This window comes from Solea solea, chromosome 1, assembly GCF_958295425.1.
Source record: "Solea solea chromosome 1, fSolSol10.1, whole genome shotgun sequence".
NCBI lineage: Eukaryota > Metazoa > Chordata > Actinopteri > Pleuronectiformes > Soleidae > Solea > Solea solea.
In genome coordinates, this window is record NC_081134.1 from 4,462,221 (window position 1) to 4,480,916 (window position 18,696).

At 40.3% G+C, this 18,696-nt stretch overlaps 1 protein-coding gene across 1 annotated transcript in view; it reads left to right on the forward strand.

Moving 5' to 3' along the window:
* The first annotated feature begins 513 nt into the window (after positions 1–513).
* Positions 514–18,696, forward strand: part of ak5 (adenylate kinase 5) — a 54,910-nt gene continuing 36,727 nt past the window's right edge. The window contains exons 1-5 of the mRNA XM_058644305.1: positions 514–820; positions 2,627–2,813; positions 4,286–4,453; positions 9,003–9,175; positions 11,986–12,099. Coding sequence (XP_058500288.1) covers positions 761–820; positions 2,627–2,813; positions 4,286–4,453; positions 9,003–9,175; positions 11,986–12,099 — 702 coding nt within the window. The 5' untranslated portion in view covers positions 514–760. The remainder of the gene's footprint in view (positions 821–2,626; positions 2,814–4,285; positions 4,454–9,002; positions 9,176–11,985; positions 12,100–18,696) is intronic.

Sequence of the window (18,696 nt, forward strand, 5' to 3'; positions counted from 1 at the left end):
GGTTTATTGACTGTTTTGTAGCTAATAGTAGAATAAATTGTGTGTGACCACTTCCTTTTGTCTACCATATACCACAGTATTAGTGTACCATACATAGATAGATACATAGATAGATAGATAGATAGATAGATAGACAGACAGACAGACAGACATACATTCATGACGCATCTGATCTAAAGGCTTAGTAATCTCTTTCTCTCTCTCTTAAATAGGGCCCCCACAAAGCCAGAAATGGCCCTGTGTTTCTGTGTAAAGTAACAAGCACCTGCAGTTGTCACAGAAAGTTAAAGTATGATCTGATTACTCAAGTACAACAACCAACCTACAACATAGGACTCTTCATCACCCTTTTACAATTATTAATTGTAATGGTTAAAAAGGCAACAGTTTCGGTTTTGCACAGCCTCTGTTGTCAGGGCGCGCACATGGTGCGTGCTGGAGACAGACAGGCACAGAGCTGTGGGAGGGCGAGACGGAGGAGGAGGGGGAGGTGGAGGAGGAGGAGGAGGCGCGCATCCGCGACACGGAGCAGGAGAGCACCGTGGCGCGACGCACTGACAGTGGCAGAGCCTGGAGGAATCCTGAAGTCCACACACACGAGAGCCAAAAATGCGCTAAGAAGAAAGACATCTGCGTGGAGCTGGGTTCATAACCAAAGATCTTCTTCTGAAGACACTGAGACACCTGGAGGGGAAACAAAACAAACCAAAACGTACCAGCAACGTACAAGTTGTGATTTCAGAGGAAATCAGAAGTGGAAATGAATACCAACGATGCCAAGGAGTACCTCGCGCGGCGGGAGATACCTCAACTATTTGAGGTGAGGATGTTTGTGCGCTGCGTTTGGATGAGACACAGAGAGAGAGCGACAGTGAGCAGATTCGACTGTGGTTTTATGGCACAAATCTTCTATCATGCTTATCATCCATGTACTTAATATTTACATACAGCCTGTGTGAAAAGTACATTTTTGTTGAAATATTGTTTTTTTAGTGAGGAAGGAAACGCTGGTGATTCATTCATTCATCCATCCATTCATTCATTCATTCACTCATTTTTACACACCTCTTTTCCTATCACATCTACACTATAATATCATTATGATTATAATGACGCCAATTATAGCAAACCAAACAGACCTTTCCCTCTCTTTGCATAAGTAGCTGTTAATTAATGAGTCACCCTCCAGACTCCAGACATGATCTCAACTGAAAGGTTTATCTTTAAAAAAACAAAAACTGTTCAGTATACAGCATGTTAACACAACAATAACGATATCACAGAGGCTGCTGTTTAATCGTTCTCATTTTTAAATGTTCTATCTTCTATGAGATAAAAAAAAAAGCTCGTTTTTGCAGTAGATAATGTGATGTGTTAATGCACCATATTGTTTTAAATATGGATCATTACAGTGAATACTGGACTGAAGCTTGACTTGGAAAGTTATATTGCAAATCAAATGGTAGTATACAGTATTTCAGGAAAATCTTAATTAATGAATTCATCATTTGAAGTTATCCTTTAATTGTTTCTCCATTCATCAAATAGAGTTTAACCCATGTGGGATTTCCTATGACCAATATTTAGAAATCAGTGCATCATATGCAGATTTTGCTTAAATTAATATTTTAAGAAAAATGCTTATGGTCTGTACCTCTGATCTACATGTTGTGTCTGCACTTTAAATAAACAATAATGGTTAAACAAAACATTTAATAATAGAAAATAAAATAAATAAAAGTAAAAGTTTGAATGACTCAGCCACAAGATTATTTGCACAAAATGTACTCAGTTACATAAATTAGTAAAAATAAATAAAGTAATAAACTACATTGGCATGATTAATTCTAATACACGTCAGTCGTTTAGTGATTTATTAGTGGAACGCAGGAATGAAAGAGTACATTAAACTCTCACAGAGAGACAAGAGACACCTAAGTTCAGACAGAATATAATAATTAAGATATAATATTATTTTCCTGAGGGGATGGTAAAGTGGTTCATCCACTTAATTAGACCCAGTAGTGAGTGCCGTGCTGCTAATGTGTGCAGGCAATCACTGCTTGTTTATTTACACCCAGTTCAAATTACATTTGGCAGTAAAGTGACACATTATCACCACAACTGCTGTGTCATTTTACTGTGCACCTTTGCTGCTGCTGATAGAAAAGCGTATTTCATTATTGGTCCACTAATGCACACATCATGGCATTGTCCGTGTTTGTGTGGTGGGAGTTAGTGAGGACGGTGGAGACAAAGTCCCTGAGGAAGCCGTTGTTTTAAAGCAGTCGGGGTCACGGGGGTCTAATGTCACACAAACATACACTCGGCTTGTCATTTGGCAAGGAGCTGGTTCTCACATTCATCACAGTTCCTTGCTTCCCTCCCAGACAATAACATCAGGTCATGCTGCGTTCTGTGTTTATTTGCCAGGCTCAGTCCAATTTCATGGGCTTCCGACAAATTGAGATGTTTTGCACCTCTGTTGGAGCCAAGCCAAGGCAACTAGATCTGTTCTTCAAGACTTCAGCTCATTAAGGCGGGCTGTTTTCTCCCAAAACAACACCATTACGATCACGTTCCTAAGTGCACTTCTTCTCACATACTCTTACACTGTTTTCTTCAGAGCCTGCTGACAGGTTTGATGTACTATCGACCCGATGACCCCATCGACTACCTGGAGGCGTGTCTAAAGAAAGCTAGGGAGCTCGGAGGACCAGAGAAAGTACGATGGGATACCTTTGTGGGCCAGGAGAAGAAGCCCCTCCCCCCTCTCAATGGTGGCCAATCACGCAGGTCCCTCTTCAGAAATGGTGAGTAGGTCATCATTTATTAACACCATAGACTGTAGATTTAAAATGGATCTTGTGGGTGGAAAACAGCGTCAAGATTTGTGATTTGACATGAGCTGTGTCAGTTCTTGAAAGTGGAAATCCACACCTTTTGGATGATACCAGCTGTCAATCTCATACTGTCTGTGTCTCCTGGGAACATCATTTACAAAACTGACGTCATGGTGATTTTGGAGAAGACCTGAAACTAATTGAGATATTTAACTCCTCAGTAAAATGTTAAATGAAGTTCAAATTATAATCAGGCTGATTTTACATAATACTTCTACTCAAACTGAGTTCTTTTGCAAATTAATACTTCTGTCCTAGGTCTTGGACTTAATTCTAAGCAGAAGACTACATCAGTTTTTATATACAGCCTATGGAAAAAAAACAGCTCATTGTTTGACATGAGCTGTTTTTTGTGTCAACATGATATTTGTACTCTACCCTAATGAGCCCCATTGTTCAAACTACTGTTTTTAAGTGAGATTAGACATGAGGCGTTTTACCTCCACAGTGTGTGCACCACTTCTCTTTTCCAAAAGCCTGTCCACCCACACACAACATCCAAAACACCAGTGGCATATTTCGTATAGTGAAATCACCGTCAATTTTTCGGCTGTTACTGTACAGTAAGAAATGGATTAGTCTATGAAATAAATGATTAATCTTAGGATCAAAAGGTGCTCCATTCATCACGCATCAACTTCAGCTGGGTTATTTCAGCAGGTCACGCTGGAACTACTAGAGATGCAAAACTTCTGAATTTGCAAAGCAAAGATCTCAGCTAAGCTAAGTGTTTGATGCAAACACGTCTTTGTTTGATGATGTGTGTGAGGCAGGGCAGCAGTTACACATTAGCTTATCATGTGTGACACTCACTCACTCACTCACTCACTCACTCCAGCCACATGAGGGTCGGGGGGGCTGGAGGCAAGCCCACATAGCGGGGTAAACCCTAGACAGTCCATTGCAAGACAAATACACAGGACTGTGGACTGTGGGAGGAAGCTGGAGTACCCGGAAATAACCCACACGTTCACAGGAAGAACACGTAAAACTCCATATAGTAAGGCCCTGGCATGAACCGGGATTCGAACCGGTGACCTGCTTGATGTGGCCATCATGTGTCACATGAGAGAGACGTCTCCTCCTTGGGGAAATCTGGCCACATGATCACATGATAGAGAACTGGTTGGTACTGGTTCCTCATTCCACAGTCTGCAAACGTTTTGTGCTTCCATTATCATCACTATTGAGTAAAGACATAATTCTCTTTTAGCGTTGCATAATATGCATTATCTTGTTTTTATTCATCCCCATTCATCCTTACTATTTCATTTTATACTAAAATGTGAAAGGCACATTTTTAAAGTAACTGACAGCTTGTAAATATGTCAAAAACACTTGAAAACTACATTTGTGTTTGTGTGTGTTTGTGCGTGCAACAGTGTTGCCCGACAGTCCCAACTTTCCCTACAGACGCTATGACCGCCTCCCTCCCATCAGCCAGTTCTCCATCGAGAGTGACTCGGACCTGTCCGAGACGGCGGAGCTCATCGAGGAGTATGAGGTGTTCGACCCATCGAGACCGCGGCCCAAAGTCATCCTTGTCATCGGTAAACGCACCACAAACGACAAACAACAGCTGTTACATGTCAAAGGAGCAACAGTGAATGGCTTTGTGTTTACAGTTTCTTCAACTGATGTTTGTAGGATTTGAAGGCCTCGCCTGGATTCCTTACGTGTTTTCCAGTAGATAACAGATGACAGCAAACATCTCAGTGTCTGTCAGCATCAATATGCAGCAAAACATGAGCCCACAGACGTCCATGACCTGAAAAAGGAATTTAATGAGTGTGTGTGCACTCGTGTTTGTGCATGCATTACTGTATGTGTGTGTCGGCATTTTAAAGATACATCCCTTCATTTTCTGACATTTTACGGACCAAAAATAATCGTTTAATGGAGCAGAATACAGGTCGATTCATCAGTAACAGCAGCGATCTTTAGTTGTAGCCACATTCTTTTATTCCGCTCTTTTTTATGCTTCGGCAGTGGCCATTTTTGGCTGGCCTTCACAACTTTAAGGAACTTTTTTGAGGGTGAAGACTTGGTTTTAGAGTTAGGGTTAGAAATGAGTTTAGGTTAAGATTAGCATAAGGGTTAGGGTTAGGCATTTAATTGTAAAGAGCTGGGAAACGCATTACGTCTATGAGTGTCCTCACTAAGGAGGCTGTACAAGAGCGTGCGTGTGTGTGCGTTTCCTGGTATTCTGAGCGTAACTCCACCTCTCTTTGTTAGTATCAGCAGGGAAGATCTTGTTGCATGTCACTCACTCTGTTACACACTCACACGCTCTTAATCTGATTTCCTTGATGGACCTGCATTAACCTGTCAAATGCATGAATTAATCTCATAAATGAAGCATGGCAGCTGTATAATAAGAGTAATGACACTGGTTGAGGTGAATCAAGAAAGGCTGCTATTTATAAAAGCCCTTAAATAGTTTGTTTAAGGCTTTACATAAGCAGAAGTTCAGTGCCTCAAAGAGAAACCTCGTGACAGCCTTTTGCTGCAGCATGTTTTGCTTCTGATGTTTACCTGCGATGTTCTGAATGATGTGGACAGTAATGATTTCTACATTGGGAAAACAGGGTGACTGCAGCTGTCACCTCTTTGGAGGATCATGGCAAATGTTTTGTCTGTCACATTCTCGGGGAGAGACAGACTGACGTGTGTGTTCAGAGGAAACTCATGTTTATCCTCCACATGAGGGTCGCGGGGGTCCGCTGGTGCCAATCCCAGCTGACATAGGGGGAAAGGCGGGGTACACTCTGGACAGGTCGTCAGTCCATCACAGGGCCACATGGAGACAAACAACCATTTACTCTCACTCTCACATTTATGGTCAATTTAGAGTGTCCAATTGACCTCATCCCCAAATCTGCATGTTTTTGGACAGTGGGAGGAAACCGTAGAACCCAGAGAAAATACACACACACACACACACACACACACACACACACACACACACACACACACGCAGGGACAGGAGGGGAACAGCATTACAAAATACAAAGCCATATGATAAAGTACACAAACGCATGTTACTTTTCTTTTACTAAGTCTAAGAATGAATTCATGCAAGTTCTCTGATTTCATGGTCTTAAATGTGGGGACTCCGGTTTCTTTGCTCCTCTTTGACATTAAATCTTTGTACGAGGGCAAAACAAGACTGTTTTGGAGACTGTTTTGCCCAAACATGGACGCAGTGTTCCGGGTGCAAAATCAACTTCATTCATCAGACAATGCTGTCAATGACACTGCAACCTCACATAAGTGTAGTGCTATTGTTGTGTATTATTGTGTATTTTCCTCTAAATGGGCGCACAATTCACAAAAGTGACATCATGTACTGAAGACGACCTGAAAGTAGTGATTGAGACTATTAACTTGTGAGGAATAAGCACATTTTCCAATCAAATGGAATTATTTTTGCAACAGGTAGAGTCTCTTCCTGCATCTGTCCATCCCATCATGTCGGTAACATGATGGGATGAATCTTCTTACTTTGGACTAGGGCTGAACAATTAGGTTACGTTTTTATATTAAACAGATTACTAAAACAGATTATTAAATTGATTACACAGTGAATGATGAGCTGAACCTCAACTTCAAATGATTATATCGCAAGTTGTTGGTCTCAGGGATGACTGAGGTGGTTGAAAGTCATCACAATTATTAATCCCAGTTTTAAGGCAATCATGGCACACCAGCGGGAGACGTTTTACTAAAGCATGACTTTGAATCCAAAATGTGGGGACAAATTGCACTGACTTTGGTGAAACTTAGCGGTCAAACTCTCACTTAAATCCAAACACATAATACATTAGTTATCACAGATTTTCATCACTTGGGCAAAAAGAAATTGATAGTAACGTGTGATGGAATGAAATAACAACCGCACAGCTTGTTCTGCTGCTTATTTCACATCGCTCTGGCATGCCTGTCAACCAGCAGCGATTTTGGAGTAGTTGACATTCCCATGGTAACAGTAGTGTCTCTCAGCAAAGCTTTCAGGTCGTCAAATGGCTTTTACCGGCGCAGTAACACTGACAGCCTCACATACAATTCACCTATTATTGCAAAGATTCCCTGTGCTTAAATCCAACATTTCTTAATACATTTGTATTGGCTGTGTTTTAATGTGTGTATGAATGGGTGTTTTAATGTCGACTAATTGGGTTAGGGTTAGGGTTAGGGCCTACCTTTACGTCATTAACAGCTGATGAGTGTCGTGTAGCGTATAAACAATTAACAGAAAATGAAATACAATAAAAAAGACAGAGAAGACAACTACAGTGGAACTCCTGCAAAGACATTGTGTTACCCCAGGCTTATTGCACTACTTAAGATTTGAAAAAATCAAATAAATCTAAAAGTCAACTTCATAAAGTCATTTTCTTTGCATTCATCTGATTCATCCAATCACGATACTCTGGTAAACGTTGCTCCACATTGTTGAGATGGTCTTAAATGATTGTGAATTGCAAATTAATACAATTTTAAAAGTGAAATGTGATTTAAAAAATAGTTTGACAGCCCTAGTTTGTATGCATTGAGTCTACTAGTGTGTACAACTATACAACCAGATAATCTTGGTCACTTGAAGAGAGGAATGTGCCTTTTGTTTCAATCAAAATCAGTAAAACAAGATAAAGTTCAGTAAACTCAGTCTCACATTTCATTCCATGGGCGGTGATTTCTCACCAGGGGTTTGTCCTCATTATATGTCCTTGTATTATTTGAGTGATGGGTTTTAAACACATAACTTCATGCTTCATTCTATAACCTTTTCTTACATCATTATATATTTTGTTGTGCGCCACCAACTGGACTGTAAAGTGCTGTGCTAGTGGGTCACAGTCGGAAAATCAGTGGTGTAAACAATCAAAAATAATGACGCCTGAGTTCCACTTATCTTCCTCAGTTTCAGGGGTCATGCTGGTTCAGTGTCGTACTGTCCTGACTTACATGAGCTGAAGAGAGACATTGTCAATGTGATCAGTAACATCTGTGATTTTCCTGCTTATAAACGTGTCAAAATGGCTCCTGTATAAAGGGCCCATTGGTGTGTACATTCCATGTGGTTACAAAACATGATTCCATGGCAACGCAGATTATCGGATCACTGAGGAATTGTAGATGCAGGAAGCGTGTACCTGGTGTCTACCATTGCCCTAGTACAAGGGTGTCAAATTCAATTTAGTTCAGGGGCCACATGCAGCGCAATTTTCGGACCAGTAAAATAATAGCGTCATACCCTATTAACATGAAGTATCTTTTTACAAGACATATTATGAACAACCTGGAATTTGTTGAGAAAAATAAGTGCAATTTCAACCATATTATGCCTAAAGGCCCTTGTATTCGTCCGCATTTCGACAACAGGAGAATTAGTCGCCGAGGACAGTCACCCTCAAACCGACTGACCTACGCCAGAGGGAGCTGTAGCATCGTTCTCTTCTTCTTTGGTAACAATGCGTCCTATTCCCTGTGTTCAGACTTGTCAGATACTACAGGACATAGACACGCGAGTATACCAGGGCCTTAAGTTTAACATTTATACATGTGCACTACAACTTACAGATCACAGTGGATCTACAAAGGCCGAAAAAGTTTAGTCACAGGTTTGTGGAAATATGGTATTTCTTAAATTTTTATCCTGCGGGCCACATTTCACCCTCTGGTGGGCCGGTTCTGGCCTGCGAGCCGTATGCTTGACACCCATTTGCATTAAGCTTCTGCGAGAGCTGTCTTCTGTCGTCATCACTCCTCTGCGCGAGAAAAGTGGAGGATTTGTTAGCAAGTGTAGGAGGTTCACACATACCTGTTTCTGTTTTCACCCCCCCCCCCCACCCTCCCCCTCCTCTCCCCACTTCTCCCCCATATACACTTGCAAATAAGCAGTCACAAACAACACACTCACACACACACACACACACAAGTCTCACATTGTTTGGGTTTCTCTCACCACACACATGCGCCTACGCTTACACACCCACACACGTAATGTTTCACACTCACACAGATGCATTCACACACACACACACACACACACACAATCTCAACCCAAAACATCAACAGCTCTCCCTCTGTGCTTAGGTGGCCCTGGCAGCGGCAAGGGGACACAGAGCCTGAAGATTGCCGAGCGCTACGGCTTCCAGTACATGTCTGTGGGCGAGCTGCTGAGGAAGAAGATGATCCACAATGCCACCAGCAACAGAAAGTGGAGCCTGATCGCGAAAATCATCACCAACGGGGAACTGGCACCACAGGTAGCAGAGAAACAGAGATGGGGTGGGGTGGGGTGGGGGTGGGGGAGGTCAGATGGGAGGGACTGGATGGTGTAAGTGAGTCAGGGGAGGATACGAGTAGAAAGATGAGCGCTGAGTGTGTCCAGTCACTTGCGGGTCATTATCACAGCGTGCATGTAACAAGGGGCTAATTAGCAGCACCACTGTCACAAGTGCTCTGGGAGAGGGATGCTGCTGCTCCACCCTCATTAACGTCCTTCTTTGCCAGATAATAGTTGTTTATGCTCCACTTTCAAACACTGCACATGCAGAGGCCACACACGTCTCCGCTCAGTGTGTGTCGTGTAAGTGTACATAAGGATAGGAAGGAGCAAAACAAAAACTATATTTAAAAAATATATATATATATATATAATATATATATATGAAAATGACACCTAAACCCTGATTTTTACTTAGTTTACATTTTCTAAAAATTTGTAACAATTTTTATGTTACAAACCTGTAAAATATTATGTCACTCAATATAGATAGATGTTTTTTTCTTTAACTGGCCAAAATATTCTCCTTGTACGTAGCTGAAAACAGCAGGAAATGCCCATGAAATGTTTCAGAAGTGGCTCGGTGAGTACGGCTGACAGCAAAGATCCATGCCATAAGTGTTACACTGTCACCATGAATCAAAGATAATTGACAAATAATCTATCAGCAACTGTTCTCATACACAAATAATAATTGAACTGATATTAGCAAATTATGATAACAAATATTGTTGGAAACATTCTGGCTCAATAAGACTAGTCTTGTTGTTTTAAGATATTTAATCTAGGTTCATCTATTATTTTCATGATGGATTGATTAGTTGTCTGGTCCATAAAATGTTGAAAAAGGTTGACGGATGTTTGCCAAACCTCTTTAAAGTCTGAAAAATGAATCGATGAATCGTTGCAGCCCTAATTTAATGCATTTCATATCTTTGAGGCAATCTGGCAGACATGTGCAGGGAACACTACACCTGCCAGTGATTCATTTAAAATGACGATGATTCATTAGAGTCCCAAAGCTCATTTTACTGCTCAGTATAAAGTAAACTACTGCGTTGGGAGTCGTCAATGTGTGAGCGGTGGTGTTATTTGGAGAGAAGCAGCTTAAATAATGAGTCTCTGCGTGTCTGCTGTGTGATTGCTGGTATATTGCTGCAGACAGATGGTCTCTGCTGGAGACAGAGATGATTGTCTGATGCCTGCAACTCTTGTAAGAGCTCAGTCATGAAGCCACGCAAAGCACCAGTGGGCTTTTCCTAAATGACCTGCTCTCGTTCTGTCTCACCTGCACACAACTCTTACTCTTTTTAATGAAACTGAGGTGACGTTTAATCCCCGCGTTTATGCCGACGAGTCGCCGCTCACGTTCTGTCGCTAGAATGAAAATGAAATGTCCGTGTTAGTCAGTGCCAGCCATGAGCACGGATGCTATTTTTAGATCGGAGCATTGGTTGCACATCTCTGCCGTATCATATGATGCAATCTGCCCGGAGAAATACATCTGTACACGTTGACCTCCTCCAGCCATGAGGAAGTAAACGATGCTGAAGGATCCTGACACGCTCTGCCCTCAAGTGCACTCAAGGCAGTCATCATGCTGCACTTGGAAATTATAGTGCAGTTGGATAAACAGACAAATTCTATTAACAAGTGTAATTAAGTGTAATTATTCTATGTGCCACATGATAGCGTTCCGTTAACCTTATTTATGACTGTGCTTTTTGTTTATTCTCAATTTAAATAATCTACAACCTTAATGAATCTTCACTGTGAGTCGTAACAAACGACCTCTTTCGTGCTGGAAAAGCAGATCATAACTCAAAAGTAATACCACCGTTATTTGGTATTTGAAATGTGACAAAATGTCAACTGTGAGATTGGAAATCGATGATTTGACAGAACGCTAAGCATCTTGAGAGTTGAATTCTTTTTTAGGATCAATCTCGATTCATAAATGGTCATTTTTAGCTGTTAAGCCGTACAAAAACATCAGGGCTGAATGATTTGGGGGGAGGACATCAAGCCTTAGTTCAGTATTCACTGTGTCATAGATTTAAATGAGGTTGAATCATTAAAAGTATAGACTACTATACTCTAATGCAAGGATAAGAACTAACGTGTAAGTGTTTCTCGTTGGCATGGAACATTTTAACTATGATTTTGACTTTGACAAGCGTTCATTATTATACAAAGGTTTGGGAAACAGTTACACAAGCTCATAGCAGTCATTAGCTTTTCCCAAAATGGCTGTTTTGCAAAGGCACAAGTAACAAGGTTTAAAGCTAAGAAGATTACCTGAAACTTATTCAAGGGTAGAGATGGAGGGCATTATTTAAAGATAACAATCAGAGCCAGACTATGGAGCTCTTTTCAATGTGCAACTCAAGCAGCGTCCAAACATAAAATCGAATTAAAATTTCGGTTTAAGACAAGATTAAGATTTGTATTTAACTTGGGGTATGAGAGGGAAGCAGGTTGATGATTGACAACCAATGATTTATGGACACGGGGTGAGATTAATTAATATTAGATGAATGTAAGATTTGTTAATATGTTAGTGTTCATCATTTGTTTTATGCTTCTCACATTTTGTTATTATTACTACTATTATGTTGTTTTGGTTTTAATGATTATGTTCTGTTTGACATGTTGTTTTTTTTTCATTAATGGTTCAACCCCGAGCAGAAATCCGTTGTATTGCTCTTTAGAGATGTAAACACAAACTGAGGCAAGAAGTGATAATAATCATGACTCATAATGGTTTTTTTTATTATTATTTGTTCCCAGGAGACAACAATAACTGAGATTAAGCAGAAGATTATGAAGATCCCCGATGCTAATGGCATCGTCATTGATGGTTTCCCCCGAGATGTGGGACAGGCCTTGTCCTTCGAGGACCAGGTTAGTTTCTATAAAAATGACCTCAACGAGCTTTTTCAGATTAGCTCCAGATCCTCAAAATGTATTCTAGTTTGTTGGAACACCAGAAGCTGTGGATCAATTATGTAACTCTTATGTGACAAACCTTTCATCACGCAAAGGCTTGAGTGGGTTGCTCGTTGGCATTCTTAAATATTTCAGCGTCTCTGTGATTTTTTGGCCAGAGCCTTTGATATTTTCTTTCGGGGGAAATGTTCATGTTCTGTCTGGAAGTCGAGATGTGATGTCTTCCTGCTGCTGTTCTGTGACGTGGATGAAGTCTCTTTATCTGTGTGTCCGACACACACAAAAACCTATTCAGGTGGCACCTACTACAAGCCAAATATGTAAATGATGTGGTTGCACACATCAGGCACTGGAGCTGTTATCTCTCTGCTTCTAATTCCAGTAGCATGAGATCGAGGACGGCAGAGGCTTGACTGCTTGCTCCTTAGTTTCAGTGGCACCACCATGCAGATCTTAATGCAGAGTATGTTTATTGTGCGTTGTATGTCAAAGAGTTTGTAACACTGATTTCTCAGCAAAAGCCATTTTAATTTCCGTTTGACTTTAAATAAAACCTGCGAAACACACTCCAGGATCTGTGGGTTATTAATAATGAAGAATAGTAAAATCTCGCTCTTATGAAACCGTCCTTAAGGTATTATTAGAAGAAAAAGTTTCACTTTTAAAGTTTTACAATACGAGACGAGGCATGAGTAGATTAGTTCAGATCTGAATCATAAATTTCTCTGGTCCATTACGAGAGTTAGACTTTTAAGAGTTTCAGAAGCCTATTTTTCAAAGATAGTGCGAAAGTGAGTTACGTTTTATCTTCTGTTATTTGCCGAGACAGTAAACATTGCACCGCACCTGAAATTGGAGCTGAAAACCAATCAGTGTTCTTGCAGCACTGCTACAGTAACACTGACCAGTGACTTTAACAATGCCTTAAATCATCATGTTTTATCTGCTGCTCCTGCCATTTCGCTGCCAAGTCACTGTTTTATGAATTGTGCAGGTACAGTAGTAATACTCTCAGCGAGGCCTTTGTCGTCAAGCATCTGGATGCTGCTGAAGTGTCCTTGAGCCAGATTAAGAACTACCTGGCAACAGGCAAATCTCACGCAGGTGCACCCATGGTAATTTGCCATGGAAATAACACACCACTCCTTATATGGACATCCTGGGGGGGGTTTATAGGTCACATATTCAGGCTTTAAAAAAATGCAGGTTTTTTTTGTCTTCTTATGCGTTGTTGAATCAAAGTTATGATTCATTTTATATCGCATTTTAAGTAGTGATACAAAGTAGCAATAGTTGTGCAGAAGGCACAAAATAGACCATTTTTCTTTCCTTTTTGTTCATAAAAATGAGCCAAGTGAACTTTGAGCTGTGACGTATTTCCAAATTTCACAAATTCAATCCAATTTGAAACATTTTAAGTACTTTGTGCTCAGACGTGTTTATATAGTTGGTGAAAATTCAACTTTTTTTTCATCAGATTGCCTAGGTTGTGCTGAAAGAAAGGATCTAGGACACTCTATATTGCACATTCTGTATAAACTGTAAGTTTATGCATAGTAATGGGAAAAAACTCTGTGTTCTAAGGGTTAAAAAAAATATATCTAATCATTGTCTTAGTCAGACCAAAGATGGACTAATGACTGACTGAAACTAATGCAGGCAGATAATGCAATTGGGAGTAGAATTACTGCTGCGTGTAAATGCTCATTGGTACTGAAACTGGCCTGGTCGCTCTGCACATGCTCTGAATGTTCTGCCCTTAGGCTTTGACCTGGAAATCTTAGAGGAGGCCGGTACACAGAGGAAGAAGTCATGGAAAAATCTAGATTGATCCATCTTTGGACGTCATAAGGAGAGAGAATTCACGCTCTGTCAGTATAAAGAATGAAATATTTCTATAAAGTTTTATAAAGTTGCAAGACACAGAATTGCCTCTGATATGCTAACTAGTTGTTTTGGTGTGTAATGTAACAGGTTAACTGAAAAATGTATTTCACATCACTAACGAGCTGAAACGGGGACAGATGACCGCCGTCGTACACACTTCATTAAATGAATTGTTAAACTGGGACAAATATTGTAGTCCAATTAAACGGCAAAGTCAAAAGACTTCACTGGACATGACGGCGCCACACTGAGTGTGAGAAAAGGAAGGAAGATGATAAAACATGATAAAATATACTAATGCAGCTATAGAGAAGAGCCCCCTAATGGGAATATATCCCTTACGCACCAAGCAGCCAACTTTGTGACACAACATTCGATTGCTTTTAGAGGAATTGATTCTCCTCATCACATTGAAACTCACTTAACATTCATCAAGTTTTAAATGAGCACTCAATGACTTTTAGAGTGGTTGGGGAAATGGTTTAGAGTCCATCTGGGTCAGTGCAAGTCGAGACCCACTATTTAATCCGGTCATTTTAGTTGTAATACAAGGGACCCAAGGGATGGACAACAGAGTCTCAACACCCATTTGGACAGGATTAATTCATTTTCCTGTACCATGGCGTTAAACGTTAAAAGGGTATTATAGTTTCTACGGAAATTACTGTTACACTATATTTCTTTTTAATAGGAAAAGCCCAAAAGCTCCAATCAAACGGCTCATTTACAACATTAGATTCAGTTAGGTTACAGTTAATTATCTTCACTTTTCATTTGTTTTATTCAGCCTTTGCAACAAAGCAATTAAAATCTTGGAAACATTATTAAATGGATGTGAAAAATCCTTTGTGAGCTCTTATAAACAACATTTTGAAAATGCAGGGACAGAGACAGTCGTTCTATCCATGAGTCTGTGAATATATATATCTATATATATATCTATATATATATATATCTATATATATATATATATATATATGTATATATATATATATATATATATATATATATATCTATATATATGTATATATATATAGATATCTCTATATATACACCTGTCTTGGCTTTCAGGTGTCACCTGCATTACATTATATCATATTATATTCTCTCTTATCTCCCCTGTAATTGTTTATTCCTTCCCTATTTTTTTGTCTGTGCTCAAGAAAGAGCTCATAATGTGGTAACTGCTGTCTCCTGGTCGACCTCGCCTGACGACAGACTGCACTCTGTACAGTAAAGCCTCTGTCTGATCACTGCCTGAGGAAAGGAAAACAAACGAGATGATATTTGTGGCTGAGTCGCACACGGAGCCAGGGACTTCTCGCCACACGATCCCAGAACAATCACACCTCCCCCCCATGTTTGATAAATCTCACTGTAGAGCAATTACCATGGTTATAATCACCAATTTCAGTTGCTGCAAACAAATTAGACGCGATACTTCCCTGTAGTGTCTCTACATCAGCGGAGACCATAAACTCATATCTGAACATTCGAGAATTAACGGGTATTTCCACAACATTTTCCCTGAAGTTATAAATTGGTTAATGACTTTTCAAAATAGATAATCTTGATTTATTTTATTGAAGGGCAGCACAAAGGGTGGATGGCATTGTGTAAAATTGGCAGCAGACGGTTAAATAAGGAACTGAGGAAGTTCGCCGCAGATAAAAGCGCATAGATAACATGTTTACATTTGTCTTTATAATCGTGTCCCGGCAACCACTCAGAAGCAGCTCGTCACACTCACTGGTGATTGGACGAGAGTGTAATGCACACATGCTGCGGCTCTGGGATTTACAATTGAATTAACTTACAACTGGTTATTAAAGGGCCTTTTGTTTGGCTCAGACGCAAATAGAGAAAATAACAACGGTGCGGTCGGACAAATATGATGCTGAGACCTGGTGTTGTTGAGGATGAGACCATGTGTGGCTCCCGGTCCAAAACAAAGCCAACAATATCATTTACAATAATTAAATATTTACGAGCAGCTTGAAAGTTTGACCGTGATGAAAAACTTGTCATGTTTACTAAAGACTATTAACTTAGCTGTAAACGGTGGTGCCCCAGAGAGTACTAACCAAGCCCGACCTGACAGGAATTCAGCAGTTTATGTAAACTGTGCTGAGCTTGTGTTCCCCTGTCTTTGACACCCATCTGTCACCATGATCACTGCTTGTTTTCCCCGTTACCAGGCGTGTGCAGTGTAAATGGCAGTCACAGACAATGTGGGGGGTTAACAAGTCACAAAACACTTTAAAGTACTTGGATTACTTTTTATGATGTAACAAATAACCTAATAATCCAGCCTACCAGAGCGGCCGGGGACAGCCAACCCCCACGCTGTCCCATCGAGCCCTGAGGTGGCATCAATATTCTATAACTGTTTTGTCTGGCTACCTTTAAAGCTCGCTAACTACCACTTAATATTTTGGGGTAGTTTTAAAGAGAGAGTTAATGTGCTGGATTGATTTATTGTCCAGACTCAGTGCCTTCAGGCCACATTGGCTGGTTCCTGCCATATGAAGATAAATAACTGTACTAGTGCTGTACTGTGTTTTTCTGTACATTCATCTCCTATAATGCAAGATTTAAGAAGTCAATGGTCCGCCCATCGAGTTTCTTTATTTAGATTTGGGTTTATTTATGCGATGCTTGGAGCTATATAGTTAAATTTGGCTTAGAATCTTTATTTTTTTTTTGATTAGCTCATCTCTACTGAACAGAAAATAAATGACTGTGTCTAAACATGCTACTCTTTAATAAGCCCATGCTGAAGACAAAGACTGGGAGTGACAATGACTCTCCGTCATTAGCGGCAAAGATTTTACGTGTGGACACAAGCCAGAGATGGGAAGAAGAAAGGCTGAGACAGCGAAAGAGAGATGGAGAACCCGATAAAAGATGAAAGCCGGAGACAGATTGGGAAGGAAAGAAAGTAGTGCAGTGGAGAATTAATCTGTGGAGCGAGTGTAACTACTGGGAGATCATTTAGTGCAGAACATGTGCCAGATATGGATTAATTGTGTGTATGTGTGTGTGTGTTGCTCTGTGTGATATTAGCTCAAAATAATAATAACAAGGCAATCAGAGATGGCAGACTTCGCCCCATTCACGCAACAAGCCGGTAGAGCGTCTGACTCCAGGTCAGAAGGTTGTGTGTTCCACATCAGGGTCAAAATTTATGGGCAACGTGTGTCTATCACAAATTCTAACAAGCCTCTGTTGCTCAGATTGCAAGACACAGACAGACAGAGCCAAAAATAAAGTATTATTTCCACAAAAAGTTCTGATTTACAAACCATACATTTACATTTTATGTAAGATAGTATTTAGTCTGATACTAGTCATTCGATAGGATTCGATATTCTCAATCTCAGGCCTCTATATTGGCTCGTCCATCCTCTCAAACAGACTTTGTGCTACTATAAAGGTGCTCTATGTACGATATGTATGATAGTGTTTTTCCTGCACGTGTTCAACTCTCTAACTCACATCATGACCAGAACCACCTTTAACTATATAACACCTGGCCTCCAGCTAATTCAACACCTCCCTGTCAAATACAGTATTCAATTATTATTATTATTATTAGTAGTAGTAGTAGTATTAGGAGACAACAAGGAGTCAATGACAGTGTAGTATGGACACCAGCACATCTGTCTTCAGCTTTCATTTATGATGTTTTTGAGACGGATAGTGAGGCTTGGGATTAGGTTTAGTAAAATTTGGCATTTCTGACACTTATCAGCAGTTTTCTGTATTTAAGTAACTCTACTAGCATCTAGTGTGGACGTGCCATGAGCTGCATTATTGGGTGGGTGTCGGTGGTTGACCATAACACCGCTGGCTCTATTGTGTAATCACTCAGTGTGTTTACATGCATGTTCAAAGTTATTTGAACTAATACAATACAATAATTTGGTTTTCTGAATGTCATGTAAACACGTTGGTCCATCTTATATCGAGGTAGTCTTAATCGGACTAACATACCTAGATGATGCAATTCATAGTCTGATGGACTGGAGTCTGACTTGGCATTCTGACTTATAAACTGCAGTTCTGTTGCCAGAAATCATACGGCGGGGGCGTCTTTCTTCGGACAACACAGCAACCACAAGAGCCTTGTCCGAAACTGTGTGTGTAAACTGAAATACTGAACCAAGTCAGTATTTTTGATTTAACGTGGAATCTCTGATGACGGTCAAGGTTAATGTGATACATTTCTTAAATATAATCTATTTCAGCGCCATACTGTTCTGTGCTTTATTTGGGATCAGATGATGGAGGGATAAGTATATTTATCCAACCCATGCTGCTCAAGGGTGACAGTGCAATCCTCTGAGGACCCACAGCATCCATTTGCATTAGTCTTTCTTTCTTCCATGCTGTTACTTTGCCCTTAACAACATCACAACAGCCATTTATGACCCACTCCTGTGGGCCTCCAGAACAGTTCTGCTCACTTTTTTAGCAGCCCAGGGAGGCCTGCTCTCTCTGCATCAAGCCTCAAGCCTTTTTGCACTTCTATCGAGCATGGAGGCATCAGTCCATCTATTATTTATTATATCTTTATTTATATCTCGTGTTTTATCCCTTTATCCCAGGGTCCTTAGATCCAGCAGACACACATCTAAGCAATCCCCATTGTTTTTATTTAAA